The 22,863-nt window shown below is 37.9% G+C and overlaps 2 protein-coding genes across 2 annotated transcripts in view; both read left to right on the forward strand.

The window, feature by feature from the left end:
- The window catches only part of itcha (itchy E3 ubiquitin protein ligase a), a 34,821-nt gene extending 16,537 nt beyond the window's left edge, over window positions 1-18,284 (forward strand). The window contains exons 10-24 of the mRNA XM_052130154.1: window positions 785-959; window positions 4,738-4,807; window positions 4,931-5,015; window positions 6,931-7,059; window positions 7,223-7,295; window positions 7,475-7,546; window positions 8,602-8,690; window positions 9,853-10,012; window positions 10,134-10,267; window positions 12,790-12,930; window positions 13,023-13,143; window positions 13,232-13,336; window positions 13,533-13,629; window positions 13,796-13,868; window positions 16,025-18,284. Coding sequence (XP_051986114.1) covers window positions 785-959; window positions 4,738-4,807; window positions 4,931-5,015; window positions 6,931-7,059; window positions 7,223-7,295; window positions 7,475-7,546; window positions 8,602-8,690; window positions 9,853-10,012; window positions 10,134-10,267; window positions 12,790-12,930; window positions 13,023-13,143; window positions 13,232-13,336; window positions 13,533-13,629; window positions 13,796-13,868; window positions 16,025-16,124 — 1,624 coding nt within the window. The 3' untranslated portion in view covers window positions 16,125-18,284. The remainder of the gene's footprint in view (window positions 1-784; window positions 960-4,737; window positions 4,808-4,930; window positions 5,016-6,930; window positions 7,060-7,222; window positions 7,296-7,474; window positions 7,547-8,601; window positions 8,691-9,852; window positions 10,013-10,133; window positions 10,268-12,789; window positions 12,931-13,022; window positions 13,144-13,231; window positions 13,337-13,532; window positions 13,630-13,795; window positions 13,869-16,024) is intronic.
- A 237-nt stretch (window positions 18,285-18,521) lies between these two features.
- Window positions 18,522-21,993, forward strand: LOC127646476 (small nuclear ribonucleoprotein-associated protein B'). The gene is made up of 7 exons (XM_052130171.1): window positions 18,522-18,649; window positions 20,465-20,616; window positions 20,708-20,819; window positions 20,903-21,055; window positions 21,147-21,279; window positions 21,496-21,621; window positions 21,744-21,993. Exons 1-7 carry the CDS (start codon window positions 18,647-18,649, stop codon window positions 21,779-21,781), a joined length of 717 nt encoding a protein of 238 aa, XP_051986131.1. The 5' UTR covers window positions 18,522-18,646; the 3' UTR covers window positions 21,782-21,993.
- Window positions 21,994-22,863: the final 870 nt, after the last annotated feature.

Here is a 22,863-nt window from a genome sequence, read left to right on the forward strand (position 1 = left end):
AATGCATTATTCTCTTACATATAACTATACATAGGGATGATGTAATATAACTAGTTATAATTATTTATGAGAAGTTATAACTTATTATAAGGTGTATTATGAGACATTACTAATGTATTATAATGCCTGTGGGGGGGTTAAGTACAAATATTTCGTAATGTATAATTATCCCTTTAAATATTTATAATTTACACATTTATTACACTTACTACATTTTGTTACATGTTTGTTGACATGCACTTGTTCGATTTACATTGATATATATATATAACAAGCACTAAATTGGTTTTGTCTCTTTAAGAGAAAGCGTTTGCACGAGCTTCCGCTAGCAAGTGTTTACGTTGAATGGGCGCAGCCCAAAGGTGAGAGAGACGTTACGCAGTTGTTTTTACCTCATCCGTGCAATGTGTGATTAAAATGTATATTTATTTTCTACTCTTTTAGCAACTGACTCTAAATAGTGGCTAAAAATGTACACATTTTGTTGCATGGTGCGGAATTTTGTCACTTATGCGTTCGATATACTTGCAACATAGAAGGCTGCATATACTGACCACTTTACACCAGCAATCAATAGCCAAGGGATAAAATCAAGTCCCGCTCTACCTTTTTTGCTGTTGTTGTCATTACATATCCTGTTTGACTCAGAAATACGTCTTATTACGAAAGTAAATTGGGTTGCGAATGTAGTTTCAGGTTGACTTTAAATTGTACGTAGAATACGAAAAGATGCAATACGAATTTTATACCACTATTAAGTGGGTTTTCTTTGGTTGTGTTGTAGTTGGGAGCGTCGTGTGGATCCGATGGGTCGTGTGTACTTTGTGGATCATATAAGCCGAACCACCACATGGCAAAGACCCACGATAGAGTCGGTGAGAAACTACGAGGAGTGGCAAAACCAGCGCAGTCAACTGCAGGGAGCCATGCAGCGCTTCAACCAGAGATTTATATATGGGGTGAGTAAACTCTAGTAAGGAGTGATTGTCTCTGGAAAATGTAATGCACCCACAATGTCAAGTGGATTTTCAATAACTCAATGCTTGAGAGGGATTGAACCTCAATCTGGGTGGCGGAGGACAAATCTCAGTTGCCTCCGCGTCTGAGTAGGCTTCTCTCTATTCTCCGCGGCATCCATGCACAACACACCCCACACCCCACAGAGAGCAAGAACCCCATTATAGTGACCACGAGGAGGTTACCCCATGTGAGACTAACCCTCCCTAGCAACCGGGCCAATTTGGTTGCTTAGGAGACCTGGCTGGAGTCACTAAGCACGCCCGAATTCGAACTAGCGACTCCAGGGGTGATAGTCAGCGTCTTTACTCACTGAGATACCCAGACCCCCAAGAAAAATGTAATTGATTTAAAGGAGACCTATTATGCCCCTTTTTACAAGATGTAATATAAGTCTCAGGTGTCCCCAGAAAGTGTCTGAAGTTTCAGCTCATAATACCCCACGGATCATTTATTATACCATGTTATAAATGCCTCTTTTTGGGTGGAATCAAAAACACGCTGATTTCGTGTGTGTCTCTTTAAATGCAAATGAGCTGCTGCTCCCCGCCCCCTTTCCGGAAGAGGGCTGTCAGAAGATGTTAATTGGTCGACTGGAGTCGTGTGGATTACTTTTATACAGCCTAAATATTAGGGGTGTAAATTCATCACGATACAATCATATATCGATTCTCTTGGCCTGCGATCCGATATTTGTTGATACATTTGCTGATTCAAAGTCTGACGCAACACGATTTCGATTTGATTCAGGGCCCTGCAATCGATATTCCGATATTATGTGCCTTTTTTACACAATCAGTTAAACATTTTTGCCGTCAAATGCAACCAAAATTTAATTAGAATATTTTATTGAGCTCTCTGAAAAGTGCAAATTTAGTACCCACATTGGGACATCCACAACAAAATGATTATTAGCGTAATGTATTAACGTAAGTTTTCACATCTTTTCAAACTTGTAATTGACCCTTCGCTAAGCCCCGCCTTCAAAGTGTTTCTAACCAATTCTGTCTTAGCAACTGTTGCCGTGGCCCCATTACTCTGACAGGCGTTCTCTATTTTCCTATGAGAGTCTACAGGATTAATGTGTAGTTTAAGCGGGATTTGATCAAAATGATCCAAAAAAATTACCCGTAAAACACAATGTTGCCGGGTCACTTGAAATAGTGACACGAGGTACCCAGATAGAAAACACAGAGTGTTTTTCTTTCTTTATAAAAAAAAATTAAAAACTTTAAATAAATGTCAAAAAGAGCATATTATGGATTAAACTGTGTTAGTCCTAATTCTCAAATGTGCATGAATATCATCAGCGAGGACATTAAAGGGAAATTAAAGCAAATAACGTAACATTAATTAATTTATGTATTGATTAATGTAATAGTAAAGCTATAGTAAATAAACAGTTCACAGCGTGAGTGTGTTATGAGTCGTTATAAGCAGTTCTGTTCATTAATGTTATCAGGTGTGTAATGACACTTTTATCTTTTCAAGTGACTGTGATAATCATTTTTTCGTTATCACAGTCTCCACGGTTACGATTTCTGTCAGAGGAATATGCCTAACAATGTCAAACTCTTGTAAAAACTCTTCATTCAAGTTCACTTACGCTTATTATCCGTTCCGTTAATGAGGATATTTAGCAAATAAATGCGCCATTCACGGCAATCTCACATTCATTCTTATGGGGAGTTCAGTCAGAGCTTGTCAGAGCCAGCGGGGGGCGGAGCTTAGCGAAGTGTCAATTAGAATTTTATGATGCTCCAACGTCTCCCAAGAGACCATTGTGACGTCATGTAAAATGGCCAAACTTAAGAACGGTGTTAATTTATTACACAGATTTTAGTTTTAGTCCTAGTTTGTCTTTTCATGAAAATGTTGTCAATATTTTGTCATGTTATATTCAATGGCATGTTATTTTAGTCAACAGAAATAACATTTTAGTTGATGATAATGTGTTAATTTGACAAAAACATGTGTCAAACTGTAACAGCAAACTTTAATCATAAATTCAGACATCTAAAATGAAAAGTATAAACATTTATTAATTTTAAAATGTATGAAACACAAAAGTCTGTGAAAAAATATATACATAAGTATTAGCAACCTTTATGGTGCGTGCACATACAACGCAAAGGAAGTTTTCGCCTTGCATTGCTCGCGCGAGTTTGACCACTGGCGAGTAACTCGAACCCGCGAGTATTCTCCCATCTCTTCCGGAAAAGGCCAGGAGGAGGGGCTTCTACGACTTGGTTCATAGTAAAGTACAACCAATAGCTGGAATCAAGTAGTCGCGCATATTTTCAGAACTTACCGGGTAGTCCAACTTCCTCGCTCACTTTCCTCCAAGCGATGTCTTTTTTCGTCCGGTCTCTGTACATGTATGATGTTGTGTCATACAATTCTGGGTGCCCACACACCGCTACAACAATGTTTACATCCATTTTTCCAGATTTCTTCTGCTACTGTGTCAGTACGTCAGTGACATCCGAACAATCTCAATGCTGAAAGACTTTCGCTACAACGCGTCATGCGGATTTCTTGCTCTAGTTGAAAAATTTGAACTAGCGTGAATACACGAATGATGCCATTTTGCGTGTTCGAGTCACGCCATTCGCATCTTTGCATTGACTTTGTATGTAATCGCGCCGTGCAAAATGCTCGCTTCATGTTGTTTACATTTACTGTAGTTTGAGTTCTTCATGCTTTAGAGACTGTTAATAGTTTACGTGTTTTAGCCAGTTAAGGATACTGCTTTGCGTGTAGTGTGTTATTTTTACGACGCAAGTTAAGTGCATTCTTACTAGCTTAGTTTGAATTCACCTATACATGCATTCATTTAATTGTCTGCGGCTGAATTGAAGTTCAATATTGATATTTTGAAGTTCACTCAATTCACATCATGTATACTCCAAGTGACCCTCTCTCTCTCTCTCTCTCTCTCTCTCTCTCTCTCTCTCTCTCTCTCTCTCTCTCTCTCTATATATATATGTGTTATTGTAGGTGATAGTTAAGGATAGTTCTGTTAAATAATAACAGCGCAAAGTAAATCCAAATATATTTATATGAAGTTTTATTTTTTATTATATGCACTTTTTTTCAGAATTTATTTATGTACGTGCTTGTTACATAACTGCATAGTTAAACATGTAAACACATCTTATGTCTCTGTGTTCTCTCACTGGAGCTCGAACCCTGATTCAGTAGATGCAAAACAAGCTCAAACGGGGCAATCTGCACCATACTATGAATAAACTCTATTCTATCTAGATTTTGACTTCTCTACTAAAAACATTATTAATGCATTGATCATTTCTTACCGTGTTATTTGTTTCTCGTCAACAGTATGTTTAGATTAAAATGGTTTTATTACCACCATGATGCTTAACTACTGCTTAACTACTGCTTAACTTCTGCTTAACTACTGCTTAACTAGTAGTCAGGGAGAGACCTCTGTACATTTGATCCTTTAATATTTCAAGGACGAGATTATAGAGGGGAAAATAATTAATATAATGAAATATTTTGCTGTCATCAATAACAAAGCCAAACATGGATCCGTTTTGGTGTCTTGACCAAATAATTTTGTTTTGAGATTCAGAGCAGCTTCTATACAATCAAGTTTATATCTCGTAATTATAATCATTCTGATGTGAATGCATTTTGTGTGATTTCATCTTATGACTCTGTTCTTGTGTTCCCTCTTTCTGTTTTTGTGTTTAGCTGCAGGAACAGCTCGCGCCCACAGCTAATAAAGAGTTTGACCCTCTGGGTCCTCTGCCGCAGGGCTGGGGTGAGTCACCACTTATTTTATCCTGTGAAAACAGCAATCATATTTTACCCTCAGAATGTCCTTGCTCACATCATATCATCTTTATTTAAACACGTCAATCTCGGTTTCTTTTGTGTTTCGCAGAGAAGAGGACAGACAGTAATGGCAGAATGTATTTTGTTCATCACACAACGAGATCCACACAATGGGAAGACCCTCGCACACAAGGGTGAGACTCAAACTCACAAACCAACCACAGCGATTTCAAACAAATGAACACACAGAAATTGCTAGTAAATTTAACAGACCTTATTTTCAAGGAAATGCTACAAACAATTGTTGGTGGCATGAATAAGAAGTTCTTCAGTGAATTTACTTTGCAATACTCCGTAGGGGTGGGCGATACCACTTATTTACTTTTCAATCTGATACTAATAATATCAAGTCTAATTTTAAAAATAGTTTTTGTCATAATTCAAGTCGTTATTTGTTTACATTTATGGGACAAAACAGACATTTATTAGACTTCTGTTTTGTTTAACTTTACGAAACGGAACAATTATTTTACAACAGTAAACCGTAGTTTAACCATGGTATTTAGTTAAACCATACTTACTATAAAATTAACCATGGTTACTACAATATTACTATAGTAGAACCAATGATTTCTGCGCAAAATAAAAAAAAATGGTTGCTGCAGTCATAGTCACTACAATAATACTATAGTAAAACCATGATTATTTTCTATAAGTGTATAATGTTTTAACAATTACAGATCATTATCAGTGTTCTAACACACTTTAATAATAATAATAAAAAATAATTTATTTTCTAGCCCTTACGGTACACGAGTTATGGCTTTTTTTGTTTGTTGCAATAGCGCCACCTAGTGTCCGGTGGATTTCTATCTGTACGCCTGAGTATTGGGGGGGGATTTGGAACCATCCTGCCAAGTTTGGAATCTTTATGACTTACAGTCTCTGACGCCCAGACACTTTTAGGGCAGAAAAATAATAATAATAAAAATAAAAATCTGAACAAATACAATAGGTTTCCTGCACCTTCGTTGCTTGGACCCCTAATAAACTTGTAACAAATGTCACACAAGGGCTGTCAATTGGGCAGAGAAACTAAATTATGTAAAAAATTTGAATTAAATTCTAATTTTAAAGTCAGCTGATTTTTTAATTTACGTTGTTACCTTAGTCCACAAGAGGGCGCATTGAATACATACACAGTAGGCTACAGCCAGGACTGGACTGGTAATCTGGCATACCAGGCTTTTTTCCGGTGGACCAACGCAAGTTGGGGCCGATCAGGGGCGGACTGGCCATCGCGAGAACAGAGCGGGCCGGTGGGTCGACCGCTAAATGGGCCGAATGGGCCGCGATAAACTCAAATGATCTGCTGCATTATGCAGAATGGACCACAACATGGTGATATGCAGAAAAGGACAACTTTTGGCTCGACACCTTTTGGGCCAGTTGCTATGTAAAATCCCAGGCCGATTTCTCTTCCCAGTCCAGCCCTGACTACAGCACTCTTGTTATATTATTGCAAAGATCATTCCTGGCTGTTAAAAATGTTCCTGCCTTCTATTTTCAACTAAAGTGCATAAAATAAAAAAATAAAAAAACGTTTTAGTCAGTACATATTCTCAAATGTTAAGTCGAAAGGAAAATGAGGGGGGTAAACGCTTCAATGGGCAGTTCACACGTTGTTGCACTGATGCCGCAGTATACTACTCCAGACTCAAGCTTCATAATAACAGTGAAATACCACATTGTTTTTTATTGTGTACAGTTGTATGTAGAGTAGCAATATTCCCAGATAGCAGAGGTATCCGGCTGAACTCGGTGGTGAAGCGGCTCAGACTAATAGGACAGGTCAGGGGCTGTTCAATCAGACGAAACACAACAGACTAGAGCCGAACGCGAGGATCTCGAGACACACATTTCCAAGTTGAACATCTTTCCTGACAAATACTTTTAAGTTCAAGCTTAAACTAACTTACTCAAGATAGAAAGTACTTAATCTTATCTGCTATGATTTTTTCGATGTAAAACCACTTGGAATGAGTTGTCGGGAAACATTATGGTTTTGTTGTTGTTTATAGTTTGATTAAAATATTTCTACTGTGACAGGTTGTTGAATGAAAAGCCTTTGCCGGAGGGATGGGAGATGAGGTTTACTGTCGATGGGATTCCATATTTCGTCGACCACAACAGGAAAACAACCACATATATTGATCCCCGTACAGGCAAATCCTCGCTGTAAGACCTTTAATATCTTTTGTTTTCTACAGAGAAGGTTCATTAAATACATTTTAGCAGCATTCAGAACACTTGGACACAAGGCAGTGAATGTTTAATGGTGTCGATATGTTCTGTAGATGTTCTTTAGTGTAATGTTGCTGTTTCTATCTTAACATCGTAGTGAGAACGGCCCTCAGATCACATATGTGCGAGACTTCAAAGCCAAAGTTCACTACTTCCGCTTCTGGTGTCAGGTATGACATCACAACAGAGTACAATTATTTGCAATTTAGTAACCATAGCAATTGTTTTGTTTATCTTTTGCACTTCTAAGCTATAGACTGACTGTATGTGATTGTGTTATATTGTATGACTAAATGTTTATTTTGTTGTCACGAATGACTGATTCTTTTTTTCTTTTTAAATACCACAGCAACTAGCAATGCCTCAGCACATTAAAATCCACGTCAGTCGCAAAACACTGTTCGAAGACTCATTTCAGCAGGTGAATGATGCATTTATGTGCTTTTTTACAGTACTGTGCAAAAAAACCCATTTGTCTTAAAATAGTTATTTATATCTTCAACTTTAGTGTGTCAGTAGGAAATATACATTTTAGACTCCCAAACATTACTTTTGCAAATAGAATAAAATAGGAGAACAGGGAGCCCTGCAACAGATGTCATGGCCCCCACAGAGACCTCCACTGAACATCGAGTCACTAATTGAGCAATTGAGACCATCTAAATAGACAGAAGAACTGTGGCGAAAACTCCAAGATGCTTGGAACGTCCTACATTTACATTTATGCATTTGGCAGACGCTTTTATTCAAAGTGACTTACAGAGCACTTATTACAGGGACATTCCCCCCGGAGCAACCTGGAGTTAAGTGCCTTGCTCAAGGACACAATGGTGGTGGCTGTGGGGATCGAACCAGCAACCTTCTGATTACCTGTTGTGTGCTTTAGACCACTACGCCACCACCACTCCATATCTGTCCTATCTGCCAACAACCAAGAAGAACTGTCTCCAGGTGTATCTAGGAGAATTGGGGCTGTTTTAAAGATGAATATTGATTTAGCTTTTTTTTTATGTTTACTGGACTTTGTATGACATTAAGTGATAAATGAAAACTATTTATGTCATTATTTTTGAAGACATCCTCAATATGCAACATTTTTCACAAGTGCCTAAAACTTTTGCACAGTACTGTATGTACTTAAGTTGATTATAAATAAGCCATTTGTAGGTTTATTTTAGCTATAAGTGTAACGCTGTGACTCTTTCAAAACATTGCTCTGTTTGTTTGAGCATCCCAGCCAGCCCAATTAGCTCGACGAATGGCATGAGTTTGTGTCGGGACTATCTGTTTGTACAACCAAAACAAGATTTTTTTTTATTCTGGAATCTGTTTGAAAACAATGTTTATTTTTGCAATTCTGTTTGGTGATGCTGGCGGTGCAGAAATGACACACTCCTACTTTAATATGCAAATTTATTCTGGCTTACTGGTGTGAATGCAGGAACATTTTTAAATGTTTGAAAATTAATTCTGCAGATCATGAGTTGCCATCCACAAGACCTGAGACGGAGACTGTGGGTGATATTCCCAGGAGAGGAGGGGCTTGACTATGGAGGTGTAGCCAGGTATATTATATATCTTACCAGGAAGGTCATAAATTAACATGGGCATTTGGAAAAAAGGCCATGGAAAGTGATAAAAATGTTTCAGATCTTTAAATTATGCCCTTTTTCTCTCTCCTAAAATGTATTTAGTGTACTTAATACTTAAATGGATGGTTTGATATGTTTTTATATGTTAAAAAAAAAACTCATGAAGGTAAAACAAATGCCACTGAGAATGAATTCCTGGGGGCAACTATTGCACCTTCACCTCTTAAATTTGGGGGCATTTTTGGTTTGCCATCTGCAGTTTTTCTGTCACAAAATGCAGATCTGAAATGTAGGTGGCGCACAGATTTGCTCGTCCATAGACATTCAGTCTAATTTTCAGTTCATGCACCCACCCTCATTATTTAATTGAATATCTCGGCCTCTGAGTGGACTACAAGCTCAATCTAGGTGTCATTAGAAAGCTGAGATCCTGCCTTTTGCGAGGATGTAGATCATCAATAGTCGAAAACATATATTTCTGATGATTTGGCTTGCATGCTTTTCCTGCTGGACTGCTTATTTTGTTCTGGACATCTTAAATATGACATTGGATTATCACAGGCAAGCTCCCAGACAAGTAAATAATTGTTCACTTTTACAAAACTGAAAAAAGGTAAAAGCAGATATAAAGTTTTTGGCTATTTGGGGCTTACAGCAGTAGTGATTGGAGCATAAATGAGACGTTTGTGTTTGATGTCTAACAGAAATAATTTTTCACTTTGTGATTATTTTGAAAATCTTTCAAACGGCGATATTAGGGCAACATCATAGACCGTACAGTCACATTCCTGAGAATGAGAGCTTTCATTTGATATATGACTTGTCTAGTGCTATTTTATAATATATTTATATTAATATTTCTATCACATAACCTCTAGGTGGCGCTGATTTGTGACGTGAATGTTTTCAAGCCTTATTTTGTTATTTTATGCAACATAAATGCAGAAGTGATGGTTATCTCTTAAAAGTTCAGATTCTTAGCTTTCAAACGATACCACATATGCCTGACTTATGCGGAGACTAACATTTTAAGCGTAAACGACATAGCGCCACCTTTTGGAGAATTTCACTGCGATGAAATCAACAGTATGTTACAGTTGCAACTATAATAATGTTGTGTGTTTGTGTATGATAGGGAATGGTTCTTCCTGCTGTCTCACGAGGTGTTGAACCCCATGTACTGTCTGTTCGAGTATGCTGGCAAAGACAACTACTGCCTGCAGATTAACCCAGCCTCCTTCATCAACCCTGACCACCTCAAATACTTCAAGTTCATTGGCCGATTCATCGCTATGGTACAACGATTCTCACCATGCTTGACTAATGTTGACGTCCACCTGACTAACACGTGTACTGGATGGAATTTTCAAAACAGATCTAATGGGAGTTTGATGGGTTTTGTGTTCTCTCGGTCAGGCTTTGTTTCACGGGAAGTTCATCGACACTGGCTTCTCTCTGCCCTTTTATAAAAGGATCCTGAACAAACCTCTGGCTCTCAAAGACCTGGAGTCCATCGACCCTGAGTTCTACAACTCTCTCATGTGGATCAAGTAAGTGAGGACCATTTAAAGAGCTGTAGAGATAATAATGTAATACTTCACGAGCTCGAATCCAAGGTGTGCTGAGTGACTCCAGCCAGGTCTCCTAAGCAACCAAATTGGCCCGGTTGCTAGGGAGGGTAGAGTCACATGGGGTAACCTCCTCGTGGTCGCTATAATGTGGTTCGTTCTCGGTGGGGCGCGTGGTGAGTTGTGCGGATGCCGTGGTGGATGGTCTGAAGCCTCCACACGCGCTACATCTCTACGGTAATGCGCTCAACAAGTCACGTGATAAGATGCACGGATTGACGGTCTCAGATGCGGAGGAAACTGAGATTCGTCCTCCGCCACCCGGTTTGAGCCCACACCACCACGAGGACTTGGAGCATATTGGGAATTGGGCATTCAAAATTGGGGAGAAAAGGGAGGGGAAAAATTTATGTAATAGTGAGAAAGATGATGATGATGATGACGATTTGTGAAAAAAAGGGTACATTTGGAGATTATGATTGTAATATCATAGTAGAGTTTCTACTAAACAAGTGAATCTCACGAAGACCTATTTCACCTAAAAATAAAAATATAAATTGCATAAAGAAAATTAAGCATATATTAGGGCTAATGAGATTTTTTCATTGTGACATTTTCATGATAATTAAATACTAGTGCTTTCAGTCTATTAACATTTTTAATCACGATTAATCACATCATTTTTTATGGTTAATTGCGATTAATCTCAGATTTTTAAAGTGCTAAAATTTTACTCTATATAATTATTTTCCTTTCAATATGACTTTTTTCCTTCTCAGGAAAGAAAAGAAAACAATATGTAACATTTATAATGCGTTATTAATTTTTTCCAAACAAAGCATCCAGACATTTTACTTTTGAGTTTTTGTTATAGTTTTATTTTTACTATATTACAGTAAAAAACAAAACAAAAAAATACAATAATATTTAGTCATAATTACCATTATGTTTAAATACTTCACAATTTAAGTAATACATAATTATATTTTTTGCATGTGCCTTTTTTGCATTACATTTTTATTTTACATTTTCTTTCTAATTAACTCAAAGCATCAAGAGGCTGTAATCTAAGTCTTAAAGTATTTAAATTCAAAGTGTTGTGTTCAGATTAGTTACTTAATTTGAATGAATGTTATTACTTTTAAAGAATTAGTTTAACCAAAAATTTTAATTCAGTCATTGTTTACTCACCCGTGTTGTTATAACTCAATATGACTTTCTCAGAACACAAAGGGAGAAATTGTGATAAATGTGCTCAGTGATGTCATACAATGGCAGTTTATGGTGACACCTCTTCAAGCTTCAAAAGAACACAAAAGTATCATTCAGAAGTCTAATTAATTATTCATGAGACTCATGATTGTTATGAAAGCATACGATAAGATTTGATGAGAAACTGAAATCTAATGTATTATTGAGTGAAAATGTTCACTGACCGTTGACCTGTGTGTGTTCATGATAGGACACGAGAGCAACAGTTCACACAGACCCCTCGCGACATTGGGGCGTTCAAGCAAAAACTTGTTTTGTTTATCTAAAAACCGCGATAACGACAACAGAACACATCTGAACACACAAAACAGAGAACATAACTTACTAAACGGGTCTGAAGAGTTTGAGTCCAAGAATTGATGCATTTCTATGCCCAGCCTTATTTTTTTAACAGAGTACTTAGAAATCAAACAGAAACATAGAGGAGCTACAGGTAGCCACAGTCACACCGTGTCCTAACCTGACGGCAAACGACACATGATAAAAGGTATATTCTCTATGATAATTAGAGTTTTTGTCCTAACCAGCAGTGACGAGCGACGTTACATTCTATCGATTGCTTGTTTTCTATTTTCGGCATCGTGCCCGCTGTGAACTGGCACCGGTTGTTTGCCGTCAGGTTAGGACATGTTGTGACTGTTGCTGCCTGTATCTCCTCTATGTTTCTGTTTGATTTCCGAGTACTCTGTTCAACATAATAAGGCTGGGCATAGAAATGCATCAATTCTTCAACTAAACACTCTTTAGACATGTTTATTAAAAAAAAATATCACACTTTCTCCCTTTGTGTTATTAGTAGTGCTGTCAGTTGATAGAAATGTGTAATAAATCACAGATTTTGAAAGTGCAACACATGTGACGCTATATATACTTCTTTTCCTGTCAATATACATGTATTTCCATCTTAGAAAAGAAAACAAAATGTTAAAAAGCATTATATTGTTACATTTTCCAAACAAAGACTTCCACAGTATTAAGATAGAAATGCACTAAAATATCACCAGTTCAAGTAACATTAAACATTTCCCAAAGTCTAAGTGGGAGTTTGACTAATTGAAACAACTAGTATCTCCATACTGTAATACTGTAATCCATTTTTTTTATATATGACCTGGACGTGTTCTTGACAGGTTTCAACCAAGCAGAAGAATCTAGAAGTGCGTGTTGAGATGTTTTCCTTTAGGGGAAGTGTTTTAGAAAGACCTTGATTGATTATGATGTTTTTTCTTCAGGGATAATGACTTAGAGGAATGTGGTTTGGAAATGTTTTTCTCTGTGGATAAGGAGATTCTGGGTGAGGTCACCACCCACGAACTCAAGCCTGATGGAGGAAACATTCAAGTAACTGAAGAAAATAAAGAGGAGTATATCAGGTGAGAAACCACATGCAGCACAGACAGGTCCAATTACAGTCAAGTATTCCAGACATCCATGCAACAACGTCTAATAAAACGATGTGCTGTAGGTTGGTTGCTGAGTGGAGGTTATCTAGAGGGGTCGAGGAACAGACTCAAGCATTTCTCGAGGGCTTTAATGAAGTCTTACCGCAGCAGTACCTGCAGTACTTTGATGCTAAAGAACTAGAGGTACAAACCACCTTTCAATTGACTTTGAAACATGCTCAATATCACCGATTTCTTTCTAGAAGTCAAAAAATCTGTAACTGTTCTGCAGGTGATGTTGTGTGGGATGCAGGAGATTGATCTCGGGGACTGGCAGAGAAACGCCATCTACAGACATTACGCCCGCAGCAGTAAACAGATTGTCTGGTTCTGGCAGGTCAGACATAACTAGCAGCTGTTAATCAAACACTATAACCCTTCACAACCGGGTCAACAATTCAATTAAACCCAAAAGAGGATGATTGCACAGTGAACATTTCAGTCATTCACCCATATTTTCCACTGTTTTGTGTGTGTGTGTGTGTGTGTGTGTGTGTGTGTGTGTGTGTGTGTGTGTGTGTGTGTGTGTGCAGTTTGTAAAGGAGATTGACAATGAAAAGCGCATGCGTTTGCTGCAGTTTGTGACCGGCACATGCAGACTTCCTGTAGGGGGATTCGCTGACCTCATGGGTAAGCATTAAAGGATGCCGACATGGAAGTACAGTCAGTACATTAAATCTTGCCCTAAATGTACATGCAAGCATGCACATATTAAGTATATAGCACTTCTAGACACTGTCTAAGACCACAAATTAAATAAAATATTTAACATAATGTGTTTTTTTTATTTCTATAGGGAGCAATGGGCCACAGAAATTTTGTATTGAGAAAGTGGGCAAAGAAAACTGGCTGCCGAGAAGCCACACATGGTGAGAACGGACTGTGATTAAACGCTTTACAATGCTACAACTTTTTCAGATTAGAGCAAACAAAACGTAACAGTAGAGTACTGTTTATAATATGAGGATGAACACTGATTGTCTTCAATCAAACAGCATTTTGAGGCTATATATACACAGTATAGAGTTTCTAGGATATACAGAGATGCATTGAACCTCATGAGACTCGAGCATGACTGCTGTGTGCATTTTCCATTTCTCTTTTTGATTTGTAACTAGTAGCACCAAATAAACATGTAAATAAGTACATTTCTATGGTCATTCACGTTTTTGAGATGTTACAGACATTACATCAGAATTGAGCATAATTAATTCGGATTCAGTCGCGAGCCCGATGTTGTTATACGATAGTATTATAGACAAGAAGTTAATTTTAAGCATAGACTGTAAAAAATATGGACGCCCCTTCGCTCTTTTCCATTGGTGAGAACTGAAGCCGCCAGTGTCCCGATATGGCGCTGACATCTTGGGACTTGAGTCTGCGCAGTTGCGATTTCGGGACCAGACCGGCGCAGTAGTGAGCAGGAAGTAAAGCCGCGAAATCAAGGCCCCGCCCTCACTCTCGCTGAATCAATCGCAAGCACACGCCCTGCACTTTTGACTTTTGACTTATGACGGTGTGAAATAATTAATTATAGAAATTTAGATATTAAATTTAAAGCTCCAATCTCCTCAGTCCTCCGAAGATCCCGAAAAAAAGTCAGTTGGTGCTTCAGTGACTACTTCACTCAGAGAACCTGTCAATCACAGCTGTCAATCATGATGTCACAGCACCGTTTTTATAGCATCAAATAACTAAAAACAAACTTATTTTGAAAACAAACACTTGAAATTACATCAACGTGATAGAAACGACAGTAAATGACAGAAACTATCTTTGGAAAAAAGATATGTGAAGTGTAATTTAATTGTTTAGTTGGTCTCACGTCCCGTTGAATAACATGGGGAGGCGGGGTTTATGACCTATACTAGGACCAGCCACCGGGGGGCGATCGAGACGTTTTGGCTTCACTTTTGAGGGCTTGTGTGGCACACTTGGTTTAAAGTGACAATATGGTTAGTTAGTTTGAATGTTTTGCTCTGGCAACAAATAGACCTCGTCCATAGACATTCAGTCTAATTTTCAGTTTAAGCACCACCCCTCGTTATTTCATTTAATATCTTGGCCTCTGAGTGGACTAGAAACTCAATCTAGGTGTCATTAGAAAGCTCCTCATCAGTAGTCGAAAAACCTTTCTTCTGATGATTTGTTTAGCATGCTTGTCCTGCGGCATGCACATTTTGTTCTGGACGTCTAAGATACACCATTGGATTATCAAGCCAAGCAAGCTCACAGACATGTAAAAAATGGCATTAGCCGATATAAGGTTGAGGCTTACAGCAGCAGTGATCGGTGCATAAAAGAGACGTTTGTATCTTATGACTTCATAGAAATCATATGTTTTGAAAATCTTTGAAATTGCGGTATTAGGCCAACAACATAAACTGTACAGTCACATTCCTGAGTGTGCTAGCTTTCATTTGATATATGACTTGTCTAGTGCTATTTTAAAGACTTTTACAGGTAGCACTAATTTGCGACACATGTTTTCAGGCCTTAGTTTGTTCATTTATGTAACTTAAGAGCATAAGTGAAGATTATCTATTAAAAGCTCAGATTATAAGCTTTCAAATGATACCCAATATGCCTGATATATGTACTGTATATGAGGACTATATAAGCTTAAACTTGTCTTCACGATATTGTATCTATTGTATTTATCATGTTAAACTGATGTGGATTGTAATTGTTTCAAATGTAATAATATATTGTGTATCAAAAATGTATTTTAGGGCATTATGGGTTTTTCCTATCATGTCAGTGTTGTTTTAGTGAACATGAATAATACACTAGATATAAATGCAATGCAGACGTAACCAAAGATGGCTAAAAATATTATTAATATTATTATTATTTAGCAATTCTGACTGGATTGATAGAAACAATCCTGAAACATTTCTACCAGTTTATATCCATTTATATCACCCACACTTACAAACATCCCTAGTCCAATCAAATTAGAGAACCGTGGCGAACTGTTAAATAACACACACATTTAAAACAGTTGTTTGTTTTTGCCCAACAGCTTTAACCGTCTGGATTTGCCGCCCTATAAAAGCTACGAGCAGTTAAAGGAGAAACTGCTGTTTGCCATCGAGGAAACCGAAGGCTTCGGTCAAGAGTGATGCATGCACACAACAGTTTCCCAGATTTCACAGTCGTACCAAAAGCTGCTGCAACTTCAAACCTGAAAGAGGGATGAACATTGCTTTGTGAGAAGGAAAGAGCGATGATGATGTCATAATCTGTCGGCTACTGCTTCCATCTTCCATTTATCTTGCAATCCACTTCCTTTCTCATGTTAATGCTGCCTTAGTCCATAATTAATGCACAGGAACGCCGCTCACCTCGACTCTATGCAGACTGTGTGATCCTCATGTAATGTAATGATGACTGCGGCCCATCTCTACTGCAATAATGTACATGCAACATTTAACTCTGAGTTTGCATGCTCTCCTCTGGCATGTGGAAATGTAAAGATGCGGCCTCCATTTCCTGAGAAACCTGGAATTAAGTCACAATTTCATTAGGATTTTATTGCCAATGGAGATCTGTGCTGTACTGGAAATTAGCCATTGTAAGAAATTACGTTTTATTAGTGAAACATCAGCTATTAGGATGAATCTCCGGATACCTGTCAAGAACATATATGGTTCATATTTCACCCCCAAATCAAATGAAATAATTACAATTTTGCTATAAACGATTTTAAGGACCAATATGATTTTTTGCATTGATGCATACTGTCAATACAAGTCAAGCTCAATCAACAACATATGCAGCATGATGTTAATTTACCACAGAAATGTATTTCAACCGCCTACTTTCGTCCCCGTTTATTAAACATCAGAGGCACTTACAATGGAAGTGAATGGGACTGATCCGTAAACATTATACATATTAACATGACTAACGTTATCGGTGTAAACTTGCATCCAATACCAGGATTGCGAGGTTTTGTTGTCATGACAACGAAGTAAATAACTTTAAACAGACATGGTTAGTAAGTATTTTCATCACACCAAATTCGTGTTAGCGCGTAAATGTCGACTGTACTTTTGAAAAAAGCGTGTATTTTAGCAGTTAAATTATATTAAAGTGTAAAAATCATTATTATGAATTGTAAAGTGTTTATGCATCATGGTAGAATTTGTTGTGCTGACTTTAATGTGTGCTGATTTCAAGTTTAAATAACATTTCAACATCGTAATGGGCCTAAATTGTTCATTTTCTCCAAGAAAAAAAACATGTATACATTTTATTTGATTTCTTTAAAATTTAAAATTATACATTTCTTCTGATTTTGGGGTGAAATATGACAGGTTTCGTGACATGCATCCATTAAACATTTGTTCTGAAATAGGAATCATGCCCACAGTGTGTGTGTGTGTATATAGGTTTAGGGGTCTCAGAAAACAGTACCTTTAATGTCCCATGTTGTCATTGTTCTGCACTGACATCAGATATTAATCTTCCCACCAATCTGAACTCACAAACCACATGCTTACTAGAGAGTGTGTGTTTAGTGTCATCAAATTTGCAGACAGAAATCTCAATCCTTGCAGGCAGATTTTGTACTTAAAGAAATGTAGTTCAATAAAATCACAAATCAGCAGCAGGCATGCATATAAGAGATGCGCTTTATATAGACGATAAAAAAAAAAACGAATGACGTGTATGTGTGTTGTAGTGTTTTTAAATTATTTGTTAACAACTTCACTTTTTTCCCTCCAAGGATTCAGCCCTAAAATGATACAAACCGAGTCGATTTAGACATATGATTTTAACCCACACAAACAGCTGAGCACAGACAGACTCCTCAGAGACTGGGATTTGATTTGTCCTCCAAATGAGTACATATCAAACTGAATTGAAGTGACTGGTGACTTAAAGTCTGTTATTGTAAAGTACAGTCGATTGTGTGTCAGCATTGCTACAGGGCACTTTATTGTAGGGCTGATGAAATGTAAAATAAACCAATAGATTGATAAAGGTCCATATTGACTGTGGACTGTCTCCAGCCCCATGTCTAAAGTTATGTGTTGTGTCTTAAAACATTTCATAGCTATGAATATGTAAAGGCCAGAAGAATGGTTTACCTCTTAATTTTCTTAACAGTGTAAATCATGTAACAATTAGCCTGTGATCTATAACATATTAACATTGAATAGGCTGGTTTTAATCATTTGGATTATATTTATTTTTTCTTAAGTGAACGTGTACAGTTGGGTGATTGATATAAAGATTCCAATTTATTCTCAGCTGAGGAAATAAAAAAAATAAGAATGGTATTGCGTGTTTTTGTTCTTGTTCTTGTTTTTTTTTTTTACTAAAATAAATAATGATAAATTCTTATTTTGTTTCATCAATGTGCGATTAAAAAAATAAATATCAAGGTTATCAAAGATATTTTTTTAATTTTAAAATGTATTTTAATTCATGAATATTGTGGTTGAATGTTATTTTATGAATAAACTCGACACCGGAACTTTAGTTCAGAGTGTCGTGTTTCCGGTCGGAGTGTTCTCGAGTCGTACTCTCTTCCGTTTCGTCAACAATAAAGAGACTCAGCGACGCTACGCGGGTCAATTTTTTTAAACTTGTTTGGAAGAATCCGATTTAAATCGGAGCCATCCGAACAGCAAACATGGTAAGAATTCACTGCTTGGATTATTGATGTCTGATTAAGCAAATATCTTAATATTTCTTGCATGATCGTGCGTTTAATAATTAAACACACTACGTCGTTGATACGTATAGCAAAAGCTACAAGTACATTGTATGAATCTGTAGGAGAAAAAGCGTCTCCAAGCTACAATATTCGTGATATTTTGTAGCATTCTAGAAAATGCGTGTTGTTCTCGAAATGTCCAGTTATTTGTTAGATTATAGATTAGTTTCATGCAGTAGAATGTATGTGTGTGTGTTAATGCACACTTAAATCAGTGGCGTAGCAGAGGGTGGGCCGGGGTGGGGCCTTTTCCCACCTAAATGAGTCCCAGGCCTACTCAGAATATTAGACTTCAGATATATATTTATAAATGATAAAATTAAAATAAAGCATTAATTCTGATTTCTGAAAGTTTGAAAGAACTGTTAGAATGAGCTGCTTCTATCATAGAAACGTTTGTAAATAATAATAAAAAAAAACATTTAAAAATAGTTGGAAAGTTGGCCCATCCAAAAGTAATTTCTTGGCTTGACTTGAAGCCAAACTTCAGCTGAAACTGTTGAAATGTAATGAATTCATTGCTCTTGTCATTAGGCTTAGGTGATATGATTTCAGTGCAATTTTTAAAGGTTTAAAGGTCTATTGTTTGTTAGCTTGCTGAAGTGAGTGATTTTAAGGTTACAAAAGTGTTACATTCAAATGTCTTGATATAAAAATAATTGGACGATTATAACTGATATGGTGATACATTTTTATACTTTTATATGGTTTTGCATACTTTAAAGTGTATGAAAACATGGGTAGATACCGATATTTTGCTACTTTTGTCATCAAATCACTGTTTTAAGTTTGAATTATGCTTTAAAAATGTATGAAGATGTACAAAAGCATTTTCACTGTTCTAACAATACATTTCCATTGAACTTGTGACAGCCCTATATATTAAAGAGCTGCAATAAAATTTGAATAGAAGATGAGAGGAAAAATATAATAACTTGATTAATATTAAAAGTTTTTTTTGTACTTCTAAGACATTTCACATGTTTGTACTGTATATGATAGAACATATCAAATTCACACTACTATGCATTTTTTGGACAATTTCACGGAAATATCAACATTATAAAAAATTCAACCTTGACACTGGTTTAAGATATGATGGGGGTCCACTGTTTAAAGTTTGAGAACCCCTGGTCTAAACGATAATCATCCAGACCGCTAGAGGGTGCCGCTTGTTCACACAGCGCTTAGTGTACAAATGTGTTCTTTTAAGGTTTCGTAACTGCGTAAGGCCATATTGCGATTTCAATCAATCATGCAGCATTCATGAATATCAGACCGATATCTCCGAAGTCAAAGTCTGCTGGTTTCAAAGTGTTTTCACAACTCTCCTGTCCGTTTATGGCTGTTTTTTAGCGTTTGCTTGAAATCGAGAGCGAATACAAATTTAATATTACATGTTCATACGAGTGCCAACGCATCTACATATTGTGGCTATAATATATCGTATTTCTGGATTGTGCATTTTAAATTCAGAGTTTTTACCAAATGTGTTACTAATAATAAATCTGGTCAATAATTGGCTGATAAATATCGGCAGGCGCATCCCATCTCAAATCTAGCATGCTTAAATGGTGCAATGGATTACTGGTTTAGTGCTTTTGCAATCTGGTCTAGGAAAAATAAACCCAGATGTTCCTTCTAAAATCAGAATAACAAAATGATGATATTGGCTGACAATGTTGGTATAATTAACGATTTGCATTCATCATTTTCACCTTTCATGCTTTTCAGACGGTGGGAAAGAGCAGTAAGATGTTGCAGCACATCGACTTTCGGATGCGCTGTATACTGCAGGACGGACGAATTTTCATCGGCACGTTCAAAGCTTTCGACAAACACATGAACCTGATCCTCTGTGACTGCGACGAATTCAGAAAGATCAAGTAAAGACATCTTGAAGCTTAAAATGCATTCAAAGGCGACCTGTGTATCACCCGCCACTAATGCACACTAATGCATCATTGTATTTCACAGACCCAAGAACTCAAAGCAGCCAGAACGAGAGGAGAAGAGGGTGTTGGGTTTAGTTTTGCTCAGGGGAGAGAATCTGGTTTCCATGACTGTGGAAGGACCGCCGCCTAAAGATGTAAGTTTCACTTCAATATTTTGAATCGTCTTTAAATGACGATTGGATGTGCGCAAGCCCTTTACTTGCATCTATCCTTTCAGACTGGCATTGCCCGCGTGCCCCTGGCAGGAGTTGCCGGTGGTCCAGGCGTTGGCCGGGCTGCGGGTAGAGGTGTCCCAGCTGGTGCGCCAATGGCTCAGGCTCCCGCTGGACTTGCTGGACCTGTGCGAGGAGTCGGTGGCCCGTCACAGCAGGTGAGATCACAAGTACAGTCATCCGACATTGTTTGAATTGACAACAATCGATCGCCCTCATTCACTGTACTGTGCTCTCTCTCTCTCTCAGGTCATGACCCCTCAGGGCAGAGGCACAGTTGCGGCTGCTGCTGCGGGTGCCAGTATAGCTGGTGCCCCCACTCAGTACCCTCCAGGCCGGGGTGGACCACCTCCTCCGATGGGTCGAGGAGCACCACCTCCAGGTAATTCTCTCGTGCAATTGGTCTGTTACGGTGTGTGTGTGTGTGAAATAGCCATGTTGATTCTGTTGCAATGATGACATCGTTGCTTTCTGACTCTGATGACGATGCTTTAGCAGGATTACGCTGAGCTCAGGATGACATGGCCGAATAAAACACATTAACGTCTTTGTACGTGATCGTAAACGCTCACGCTTGTGCCCGTGTGTCCTGTCACAGGTATGATGGGACCTCCTCCAGGCATGCGGCCGATGATGGGACCACCGATGGGAATGCCACCCGGCCGCGGCGCTCCGATGGGCATGCCACCTCCCGGAATGAGGCCGCCGCCCCCTGGAATGAGAGGTAAAGACGTATTGATAGTGATGGACAGGGATGGCCTGCTAGTCCAACAATTGACAAGTTGATCTTCATATAAATGTTTTGAAAGTCTTAATATTTTATTTTTCCTTCATGTTTCCCCTCAGGTCCTCCTCCTCCAGGCATGCGTCCACCCAGACCTTGAGTCTGCACACTGGATATGGATGTTTGAGCATCTTTTCCTTGTTTGGGAAATCTTGGCTGCAAGTTCTTGTATAGTTTAAGTTGATTTTGTGTTGTCACTTTTTTTTGTTTTGCTTTTTCAATAAAGTGTCTAATTGACGACTGGTTTAAAATGTCTCCGTGTGTCCGAGTTGTGGAATTAGATGTTCTTGTCTTAATATACAGGATTTAATAAAGGGTTGCTTGATTCAAATCTCAATTTGTTTATTTAAAAGCCATCTCTTATGAGCTTTAAGGTCAACTATAGAAGTTTAAAGGGATAGTTCACCCAAAGTAAGCTCCAAAAAGCACATAAAGGCAGCATAAAAGTAATCCAATTCTTTTGTTTTTGGTTATTCAGATTCTTTATGCGTATTGCCGCCTCCTGGGCAGATGAGAATTTATGGTAAAAACTGACTTAAGTATTGACTTGTTTCTCACCCACACCTATCATATCACTTCTGAAGACATGGATTAAACCACTGGAGTGTTACAGATTACTTTTATGCTACATTTTATGTGCATTTTGGCGCTTCAAAGTTCAGGCCACCATTCACTTGAATTGTGTGGACCCATAGAGCTGAAATATTCTTCTAAAAATCTTGTGTATGGGGGAATAAAGTCATACACATCTGGGATGGCATGTGGGGGAGTAAATGAGAATTTTTATTTTGGGGTGAGCTACCCCTTTAAGGTGACTATAGATTAGTTTGTGCTAATATACACTACTTCCGATAAGAACCATATCAAACGCATTCCTCTGTTGTGCATTTCGACCAGATCGAACACCTCAACACTGACTCAACCAATGGGATAAGTTTGGGGTGGGACTATCTTTTTGGTAAACCAATGGCAGATGGAGGCGGTATTCATGGGAAACTTGTTTGAAAACAATATTTTCCCAATTCCATTTGGTGATGCTAGTGGCACAGAAATAACATTTTAAAAATAAAATCTGCAAAATTAGGTGCTGAATGATTAGTCGAGATCATAATGCAAGTTCAGTTCAATTTGAAGGTGTTTTATTGGCCGATGGTGTCAGTACTGTCATAATTGTCCTCGCCT

This window comes from Xyrauchen texanus, chromosome 7 (genome assembly GCF_025860055.1).
Source record: "Xyrauchen texanus isolate HMW12.3.18 chromosome 7, RBS_HiC_50CHRs, whole genome shotgun sequence".
Taxonomy (NCBI): domain Eukaryota; kingdom Metazoa; phylum Chordata; class Actinopteri; order Cypriniformes; family Catostomidae; genus Xyrauchen; species Xyrauchen texanus.

Bases quoted from the DNA above. Each gene is read 5' to 3' on its own strand.
- LOC127646476 (XM_052130171.1), top strand. The intron at 20,617-20,707 runs GTAAAGACATCT...TGTATTTCACAG, and splicing joins GACGAATTCAGAAAGATCAA to ACCCAAGAACTCAAAGCAGC. The intron at 20,820-20,902 runs GTAAGTTTCACT...CTATCCTTTCAG, and splicing joins AAGGACCGCCGCCTAAAGAT to ACTGGCATTGCCCGCGTGCC.